Raw genomic sequence first — 11,545 nt, forward strand, 5'->3', positions numbered from 1 at the left:
TAGTTACAAATAACATATTTGAAGTACATCAAACTTTGGTGAAAAACCAATGAAATTTACATAAGCATGTCATTGAACGAATTTGATTTATTTTTGACATCTAAAAATCGGATTTTTATTGCATCTATGTATCTATGTATGTCAAAAATGAACAACATCCCTCCAATGACACGCTAATGTAAAATTCATAGGTTTTTTACCAAAATCGAAAGTACTTCAAGTATGTTATTTGTGGTGAAAATTCTACTTCTTTTTCCTCACTTTTTTGCTGGGTTGTGATGGGTTCTTATGAAAATACTACATCTTTTTCCATGCTTTTTTGACTGAGTTATTATTATAATAATTTTAGGCAATGATTTGTAAAATATTTTTTTCTGTTTAAAATTTTGTCGATTTACAACTAAAACTTATATAAATTAAATAAAATAATAAAATAAATTAAATGAAATAGTGGACAAAAGATAAACAATTAGACTACTACATTTTTTATAAAAGTATTATTATAATTATATATAAACTAACTATTGCTAGTATGCTTTGATACCCTCAAACAGTTGTCTAAATATTTATGTCAAAACTAAAGTTATTTTAGTTATTATTTGTTATTATACAATTATAACCGAGACCAAAGAAAATTAAAATGGTGAAAATCTCAATTGTATGATGGCTATGAAAATCAATTATAAATCATAATTTAGAAGATTAACAAATATCTTTTGTAAATCTAAATGTTCTAATAGAGCTGGGCAAGTTATTAAATATTTTAGCCACTCACACGTGAAAAAAACGTTTCAGTACTGATGTTAGTCTAGGAATCTGAATTTGACAATTTAAGGTTTTCTTATGTTTGATTTGTAACTAAGCTAAGCCGTCCATTTTCTCCTCATATGTTTATATGGATTTCAGAGTTTTTCGTACAAAACTTGAAGAATCTAGCTGTTGGAGTTTTTGAGAAATGCAATATTTAATTCATATTTTGGATGTGGGCGTGTTTATTTACATTTTTTTGTTTCTTTCCATCCCTGATTAAATCCACACACATAATTTTCTATCTCTGATTTTGTGCAATAACATAACTTTATACGTAACGTGTTGTTCTTGCTTTGTTTTGCAAATTATATATAAGAACATAATTTATCGTATTAAACTGTATATAGCTTTTTTATATGTATCGATTTTCTCAAAAGCATGCCTGATAAAATTATTTAAAAATTCGAATCTCGCAGTTATATGAAATCCTTCAATTCCAATTACAAGTAATTATAATTGTAATTAAAAATTTAGTCATTACCCCCCAAGCCTGATATTGAATAATTTTTGTCATAAATTATTGACTACATTTAAAAAATTAATTTTAAAATGAACAAGAATTTTCGAAAGTTCTTGGTATGGCAAGCAATATGCAGTTGCGGCAAAAGAAGCCAATCATTTGTTACAACGGGCTCTATAAATACCGAAATTTACATCAAGGAATGTTTACAAAAAAGGCTGCTTCCATTCATAAGACTTCAAAATGTGTCCACTTATTTTTGGCCTGACTTGGCATCCTGTCACTATGGTAAACAAGCCCTTGAGTGGTACAAGAACAATAATGTGGTATTTGTACCAAGAGAGGCAGATCCTCCAAACTGCCCGGAGCTAAGGCCAGTGGAGAGATATTGGGCTCTTGTTAAAAGAGAATTGAAGAGTACAAAAAAGGTGTCCAAAAGTGTGGTAGATTTTAAACGGAGATGGACTACATGTTCGAGCAAAGTGACAGAAAGCACTATAAAAACGTTAATGGAAGGGTTTCCGAAAAGGGTTCAAAATTTCATCACTAGTGATTAAAACTATAAAAATATTTTTTTTGTAAATTGTAATAATAATTTGAATCAAATAAAAAAAAATAAAGCTGTAAGTTTAGTGGTTTCTTTTTTATAAACATATATGTATGTTAAGAATTTTTCGATCTCACTCCTTAATACAATTTTATAACCAAGCCCATAGGGCCAAATATGGCATAAAAACTACTAACATACATATATTCAAATAGTTTAAGCACAAACCAAGAAAATTCAAACTGAACGAAAATTCAGTTACAAAATTTGAACAAAGCAAGTTTGAAAGCCTTAAAAAAATCATATTTAGAATTTCTAAAATTACAAAAAATTAATGAACTAACATTTTTATGTAATTAACAAACTATATTTCGTACAATAAAATTATTTTTTACTATACTCAAATATTTTGTACATACTACGTGAGAATTTCGTGGTGCGTAACAACGAAAAATTTCGTAAAATGTATGAAAGTTTTCGTTTATATAAGGCAGGAATAATTTTTAGTGTGGTTTGAATGATGATAAATGTAAGTTATCTTACCATTGATATTTAGAATTTCTAAAATTACAAAAAAATTAATATACTAACATTTTTATGTAATTAACAAATATATTTCGTAAAATAAAATTATTTTTTACTATACTGAAAGTTTTCGTTTATATAAGGCAGGAATAATTTTTAGTGTGGTTTGAATGATGATAATTGTAAGGTATCTTACCATTAAATTTACCTTCCTTGTTCATATTGATATGTTATAACCAGGTCAAGGATTTTTATGAACTAAAAAATTAAAAAATGTAAGGTACCTATCTTACCATTAAATTTACCTTCCTTGTTCATATTGATATGTTATAACCAGGGCAAGGATTTTCATGCACTAAAAAATTAAAAATATGCGCTATAATATGCACTATAAAATGGGAAAATATGCACAAAAAATGTGAAAAATATGCACCAAAAAATATTTATTTGTAAATGTTCATATTGATAGATATTTAGATCTTTAGTTTTTGACAACAAATTTACAGGATTTTAGTATTGATTTATGTACTATAATACCATTTTAACGAAACCACGACCTTCCTTGTCCGTATTGATAAGTTATAATAAGGCTAAGGATTTTTCATGCACTAAGAAATTAAAAATATGCGCTTAATGGGAAAATATGCACTAAAATTTTTTCTAAAACAATTTGTTTTAGAAAAATTAAAACATATGCTATAAAATTTTGGAAATATGCAATTTAAAGTGAAATATACAATTTATGCATTTATAACAAAATAAGCAACAACAAATCGATGCCATTTTGTAGCAAATTCTTTGATTTGAAAAGAAAACTAGCTAAAAGTTATTTTGGTTATAACCCTATCCTAATGTAAATTCAAAGGGAAATTTACTTGCTTATGTCATATGTATATATAATTTGATTATGTCTTATTCAATTTTCTAAATAAACTAAAATTTTTCGCCAGTTTAATTTTTAAATTTCAGCATCACTATTGGTCACCACATATTGATAGGTTATAACTCTAATGTAAATTTAATGGAAAAAGTATTTAGTTATGTCATATGTATATGAACAAATATCAAAGGTTTTTAATTCCTTTGAAATTGAACTAAATTGTTAATAACTTTGCTAAGACTAAAATATCAAAAACAATTTTTATAGAATTATCTACACAAGACGTCCAGCCTAAACTGCAAAATTGCAAAACTCTAGGTCATCAGTTCTAAACGTAATCGGTTTTGGAAGTTTACAAAATTAAAAAAAAGTGTCACTAACTAATTATTTCACATTCTTTTTATGTTTTTGTCGATAGTTTTAAACTTTGAACACTGTTCGCTATTGTACTAACTAAAGACACTTAGGAGATAAATTCTTTACAAGCTTATCCGTGTGACATCAATTTACGTATTAGAACTTGGATGTTGAAATTCGTCACCAGATTTTTTCCAATTTTGATTTTTTACAGTTTTTTTAATCGGGCGTCAGCCCTCAATAAAATAAAAATTGGGACAACAGTGTTTAGCTGATGTAATTATATACAGTGTGGTGTATACCTCTTTAGTGTGCCTTGAATAGGAGATGGGTCCCTACAGAAAATGAAGCGATAATTCTCTTAATTTCACGAGTACCTGAGACTGATTTTAACTTGACATGTGTTGGAAAAAAATCTAAAATTACTGAAAAGTAATTTTCAAACGTTTGTTAAGAAATACATAAAATTTTCAAAAATGTCCTTTTTAATCAAAGGATAAATAGTGAATGACTGGTTAGGCCCAGTTGCATGTAGCTCCCTATGTAAGTAAGCCTATTAAATTTAAAAATTGCAAAAAGTTTAATATTTGTTTTATCGTATGGCAAATATTTTTGTAACGAAATGGCGATAACGGAATAAGAAAAAACCGGATAAAAAACTGGTTGTGTAAAAAACTTTTTGTGAATATTAGTTCTAGTAATAAATTGGTTCTAAAGGACAAAACTGTGTCTAAGAGAACTAGTATAAGTCTAGAACTAATGATACTAGTAATTTTTCAAACACACTCATTGTTAATTTTAGCATTAGGATAGTATTGGAAAGTTTACAGTTGGGAACTAGTACTTGTGATTTTGGTACTAGTATAATACTAGTTTTGTATTAGTTCCATTTCGTGCAGGGGTACGGCAGTTTTATGTTATTTTGAAATATAAAATCTGAGGAGCATGCAAAAATATTTGAATGCAACAATTTTATTTTTGCGGTTTTATATATCAAACATCGGCAAAAGAAACCAAATTTAATAATATATTTTGTGTGCAAAAAAATAAATTAGTTTGTTATATTGTCTAGACAGTCCTAAGGTTTGATATCACGCTTTTTAAAACTTGAAAAATTTACATTTACTTAAATTAAATTAGCTTTTTTTTAAAAAAGTCCATAAAATTGCCTCACAAAAGTATACGAATTTTTTATCATATTATCATATTTGATCATATTATACGAAACACAAATTTTAGAATCGAATTGTTTTTATGCTTTAAATTGTTTTAAGGGGTTACTATCAACCGAAATGATATATTTTTGACCCATTTGGTCCACAATTTTTGGGGATTTGTACCCTTTTAATGTAATATAAAATTAAAATGGCGATTTTTGGCAAAATGTGTAGTATTTTCTCTTTTTTCCAGAAATAAAACCAAAATTTGATATTGGGATTTAAAAGACCCCTTGGAGTATCTAAAAATAGTATTTTTTGTTACAAGAATCTGTATTTAAAATATCCAAGATATATTATTGATATCATTATTCTGTCGCTAATTCAATATATTGGAACTTAAGTCCATTTTCATAATACAGGGGTCAAAAATTTTCGGGGAAAGTTTTCTTGTATATATTCATTTATATATCAGTCTTTATATATTTTAAGTTTTCAATGTATTGTGGAAGTGTACAACTCCAAAACATGCCTCGAAAAAACACCATTCAATATGGTAGTATCATTATTTTTATATACCAATGACGTCCAGGCTACATGCCACTATATCATTATGGTCTAACTCAAAAATATCGATATCAGTTTAAATATTGATTACTATGATCCAATTAAACCCAAAATTTTGGACTTACAGTGTTATTGTAATGGGCAACCTAAGCGTGAATGTTTCGAATAGTAAAAACTGAAATCTACTGTATAGGATGACATTTTGTGAAGGCATGTTTTGGAATTGTATACCGTATAGTGCTAATATGTACATGGATGTATACTACTCAACTTTGTCGGAAAATATCGACCCTAGTGGTACGAAAAGTGACTTAAAATCCATACAATTCAATTAGAAACTGAAGAACGACACCAAAAATACTCCTTGGAACTTTAAAGTACAGATCCTTATAACAAAAATTATTATTTTTATATACCTCAAGTGGTGTATTAAATCCTCATATTAAAATTTGGTTTTATTTTTGAAAAAAAAAGGAAAAAAATTGCAAATATGGTCAAAAATCACCATTTTAATGATATTACATGAAAAGAAAGTGTCTAGCATCAAAAAGCATCACTCTTTAAATATTTATATAATTTTTTAATTGCGTTTACTTACAAATCAAGCTCGTAGAATTCAGATATTAAGTGTTTTTTCTTAAATATTACTAATTCGCGATTTTACAAAAACTATAAGCAACAGGTTAAAAAATACTGAAATGAAATTTCTTATTGTGTATTTTTAAAATTTTTAAAATAAATCTTATAGTTTGTGCTTAATGCGCTGAATTTGAATTATTTTTACAATCATGTACAATTTTTTAATTATAACATATATAAATAGGGTAGAAGGGGGATAATTCGCCATAGGGGCACATCTGTCAATGCGAATAATTTGAAAACTGAGTAATCGATTTTATCGCATTATCAAATTTTGTTTTCGTTTATCGATTATCTATCATCCCTGAAAATTTGAAACATTAACTTTACGTATGATGGGAGGCAGACATGATTAATTGTCTTTAAAAGGGCTGTGAAAATATTTCACTGTGTGAACTTTTTATGCTAACTTTTTTAGTTTTTGTGATAGAAAAAATATATTGGACAGTATTAGAACGTCAATAATAGTGAAAATAAGACATAATAATTTCGATAATATAATTTGAAGCCCGAAAAAAATTGGAACTAAACCCCAGAACTGCCCGTGGGGCACATGCACCAAATATATGTAAAGCTTGTGATGTATAACAAAATTTGGTTAAAATATTGGAAAAAATCAGTAATAATTTGTTTTAATTTTTTTGTTAAGTTCTGTGAAATAAACAATAAATATCTGCTTAATTACTCTCTGTTTAATGAATTAACGTATAAAACAGCAAAATAAGTTTTTATTTTGCTGTTTTGCAGTTTGACAAATCTGCTCCATTCCCTTGGCGCATTTACCCCATTTTTGGTCAGTGCGGAAAAAATTAAGAACATGTATTGTAGTTTTAATTTGTGGCCGCCTCAAAAAAAATTGGCGTATGGTCCCCCTTCTACCCTACAACTTTTAAGATTTTTTTTTAATATTTAGATGAAAACCGCTATAACTTTTGCACCTTTCGATCAAAATGGTTAACGCGAACGGATTTATCACGTGTTATGGTCTGTTTATATCCACACAAAATATTTTGATTGTGCAGTATTATTATTGGACAGTATTAGAACGTCAATAATAGTGAAAATAAGACATAATAATTTCGATAATATAATTTGAAGCCCGAAAAAAATTGGAACTAAACCCTAGAACTGCCCGTGGGGCACATGCACCAAATATATGTAAAGCTTGTGATGTAGAACAAAATTTGGTTAGAATATTGAAAAAAAATTAGTAATAATTTGTTTTAATTTTTTTGTTAAGTTCTGTGAAATAAACAATAAATATCTGCTTAATTACTCTCTGTTTAATGAATTAACGTATAAAACAGCAAAATTTTTATTTTTGTATTTTTTTCTTTTATTTTACTAATGACAAATCTGCTCCATTCCCTTGGCGCATTTACCCCATGGATGGGGCGGTCGGTATCGCCGTTTTTGGTCAGTGCGGAAAAAATTAAGAACATGTATTGTGGTTTTAATTTGTGGCCGCCTCAAAAAAAATTGGCGTATGGTCCCCCTTCTACCCTACAAATTTTAAGATTTTTTTTAATATTTAGATGAAAACCGCTATAACTTTTGTACCTTTCGATCAAAATGGTTAACGCGAACGGATTTATCACGTGTTATGGTCTGTTTATATCCACACAAAATATTTTGATTGTGCCTTCAAAATTTTTTTTTAATTTTTATAACTCTAAAATTAAAAAGCTTTGGTAATTGGTCATATATAATTTGATAATGTCTATTTCTAAATAAAAAGTTAAAAAGAATATAAAAAGTTCAATAAAATATGTAATTTTTTAATACCAAAATATTATTTTTTTTTTCAACAATATCTAAAGTAAATAATTTTCGTTTCTTTTAGATAATATAACACCATGTCATAACCAAGCACATCGTAACAGTACATCCAGTGAAGCAACGGCTAGTGATGATTTAAATTGTAGTTCAAGCAATGAGGATTTAAGTTTAACATATTTAATAGCAGCTAATTCACAAAAAAACGGAACAAAATTAAGACAGAGGAAACAACAAAAAAGGAAAAAAGTCCTTACTTCCACGAATTCTGCTAATATTACAAGAAATATCCAGTTCATGGATCTCGGTAATGAAACTATGGAAAATATAAAATCTAATGGACGAAAGAAGACATCAACTAATGCTGCCCTAAAATTAAGAAAGCAATGCGCAACTGCTTCCGCGTTGAAGGCAGTTTTAAATAATAGGCAACTTTCGAAGTCGTATATTCATAGTCTAACAAGTTCAGAATCTAATTTGTCCCTATGCAATTCCTTGTCATCTGCTTCTTCAACAACATCTATAAACTCGTCACTCTCATCGTCGGCTTCAAATTCTCCCGCTACTTCAGTCAATTCCTCACCCACAGCATCCCCTACTTCATGTAAACGTAATACAGAATATTTAAAAAAATCGGCAAAGTCATTAATATCACCTCTAAAACAATTTACTAAATTAAACATGAATGAGCAGGAATTAGTTCAACAAATGAGACGCTATGTTATTGATCCAAGTCTTCTAAGAGTATACGGCTTTCCTGTAGAGTCAGTTCACCATGAGGGTTGTGTTGAAATTTTTAAATGCTTGCCTAAACATTTGGCCGAGGAGGCTGTAACTGAAGACAATCAACGTCATCATTGTCATTTTTATGGTCGTAAAAAATCCGACATCTTTAATATTAGTGATGGTTTATACTTGAATTCCTGTGGTCAACGATGGTATGGTAATAGTTCAACCGATTCTGGTCATGGTTCTGGCGAATCAAGCCCACGCTTCACCGATTCAGATTCAAGTGAAATGGCTGAAGATGAATTGATAGCACCTGTAATAGCATTTTACACACCCGATGGCGTATACCAAATATTTTCAGAATACTGTAATTCTATAGAGAAACAGTGTGTGCGATGTTCCAAAATGTTCCAAGTTAACGAAGAAGGCGAATACTTGTCTTTCGGTTCGTGTACTTATCACTGGGGTAAACTGAGTAACGTTTACAATGGGAAATGCTACGTCAATATTTATTCTTGTTGTCAAGGCGATGAGCTCAGTGAAGGATGTTCTCAGCATGCCTTTCATGTTTGGAATGGAATTGTAGTTGGCATAAATGGCCCTTACACGGATTTTGTTCACACAAAACAGAAGGATAAATGTCCTAAAAAGCATTCAAAAGTATATGCTATCGACTGTGAAATGTCTTACACAGGCTTAGGTTTGGAGGTCACCAAAGTCACTGTTATAGGTTATGATGGTTCTCTGGTGTATGAACACTTTGTGAGAACGCAAGCCGAAATAATCGATTATAATACTCGATTTTCGGGTGTTTCTGAAAAGGATCTCTTAGCAGACTCGAATAATTCCATTAAAACATTTTCCGAAGTACAAAAAGACTTGCTAAATCTTTTTGACGCCGATACCATCCTCATTGGTCATGGTTTAGATAACGATTTGAGGGTTTTGCGTTTAGTACACAAAACGATAGTGGACACGTCAGTAATATTTAGCCATTCAACGGGGTATCCATATAGAAGATCTCTCAAGAATTTAACAAAATCCTTTTTAAAACGAGATATACAATGTGGAGAGATGGGTCACAGTAGTTTTGAAGATTCTCGAGCCTGTCTAGAGTTGATGTTGTGGAAGATCCGAAAAGATTTACGGCACTGGAATTACTAATCAGTTCGAACAATATTTTAAGGGATTTAACAAAAATCTAATTGTGATCAAATTTGTATATTAATAATTATAATCTTAATTCCTATGTAGCTGTAAAATTTAAAAAAACCTTATATTTTTTTAAATATATGTGTGTATGTTTGTTGTGCGAATGTGTTATTATAATCAATTTTAATTTCGATTATATAAAAGGGTGGTTAATTCGGTCATATTTACAGCAATATTTTATTGAATATCGTTTTTTATTTTTATTTATTGCAGTCCATACTTAAACGAAATATTGCTTTTCGAAATATATTTTATTAAGCTTAATATATATTATTTATTCAGTTAGATTCTGCTATATGTACTTTAATTTTATTGTATTTTATAGGATAGCCTATTTCTACAAAGACGAATACTTGACCGCCCTACCCTCCTATTATATTTGTATTTAAACCTGTTCTTAAAATCACAAAAGAGTGTTTGATAAAGATTGAGTGGGCTTTTAAAAAAATAATTTTATTTTATTCATACAATTTGCTTCAAATTTTCTGTGTTATTTAGCGGAATTTAAGTTTTCAATCACATAAAATTAGAAAATTTTAATGTTTAAAAATAAAATAGTATATTATGAATTCAAATACTGGACTTGATTGATGTTTTTGGTGTTTGATCTTACAATTTTTACCACAATTAAATTATTCAGGCAAACGTAGAAATAGTGCATTATTTCTTGGAAGTTTTTTGGAAATGTGAGCATTAGAACAAATCATTTCCTATTATTTGTCGATTTTTACGTTTTACATAGGTTTTAAAAAAGTAAAATGTTTCTCGGTTTTGTAATATCATTACTTTTTAGATTTTTGCGGTAATAATGTTATAAAAGTGCCAACTTGATTTTGAGCTTCATTTCTTCTAAAGCAGAAACTGCAGAATATACATATATTTGAGTTTGAAAATTGTCTGTCACATTAAATTTAAAAAAAATGGCGTTCCTCGAGATATGTATATGTAACATAGTTAGAAAAACAATTTTATTTTAAGAGCTTTTAAGAGATTAAAACTATTTTCTATCTATGAGGAGTTTTGTGGTAGTCATTTAATGTATATGTTAATATGGTACAGGTAAATTTAATACTTGATTAAAATTAAAAATTTTTAATCTGCTACCAGTTCTTACATATCTTGTTTATAATTAAATTAATCACAAATATTAAATTAATAAATTATGGAAAGGATATAAAAACGGAAAATTTGAAGTGAAATGTAAACTTAATTACTGGTGTGAAATGTACTGATGTTTTTACTGTGATTTTTAATACACTTTTCGTGCGCTGTTCTTATCTTTCTGCTGTCTATTGGACATGAAAGAAGGTTAAAACCAACATACTACCTAACTATTCTCATTATAATTATTATTTCTTAGTTTTAAGTAAAATGTCACTCCAATTTTACATACGAATCGAATCAGTGGCGAAAAACTATTTTCGTTTTTGTATCATTTTATATAAACGACTATGTTAAATAAATGATTTAAATTATAAAATTTTTTTCACAAAATCTATCTTTCTTTTTTAATTTACACATGTATGTATAATCAGTAAGCGTTTTGATAAACGATTTTACAAATATACATAAACATACCTATTACAGTTTAAAAATGTGTCTAATGAGTAAACATTATTGTTAAAATAATATGAATAAAATGTATTTATTCAATAAATAAAGTTCCTAATTTAAAGAAATGCGTACAATCACATATCGCTTATTAACTTAAAGAGTGTTACAACTTAAATTTCATGTTTTGAACTTAATTCTCAAAAGTCTGTTTTATTGTTTTACATAATTTAAATGTTCGGTATTCTTCCCGGATCAGGAATAATTATTAAATAGTTTTATTAAAAATGTTTTTTATTGCGAGTTTATATAAGTATTCAGTACAACCTAGAAAT

General features: G+C 28.3%; 1 protein-coding gene across 3 annotated transcripts in view; it reads left to right on the forward strand.

Moving 5' to 3' along the window:
- LOC111690929 overlaps positions 1 to 11,145 on the forward strand; it is a 31,446-nt gene extending 20,301 nt beyond the window's left edge. For all 3 annotated transcript variants that reach the window (XM_023453536.2, XM_046945733.1, XM_046945732.1), the window contains one exon: positions 7,786 to 11,145. In XM_023453536.2, the coding sequence (XP_023309304.2) occupies positions 7,786 to 9,611 (1,826 nt within the window). In that variant the 3' untranslated portion in view covers positions 9,612 to 11,145. The remainder of the gene's footprint in view (positions 1 to 7,785) is intronic.
- Positions 11,146 to 11,545: the final 400 nt, after the last annotated feature.

Source organism: Lucilia cuprina, chromosome 3, assembly GCF_022045245.1.
Source record: "Lucilia cuprina isolate Lc7/37 chromosome 3, ASM2204524v1, whole genome shotgun sequence".
NCBI classification, from domain to species: Eukaryota; Metazoa; Arthropoda; class Insecta; order Diptera; family Calliphoridae; genus Lucilia; species Lucilia cuprina.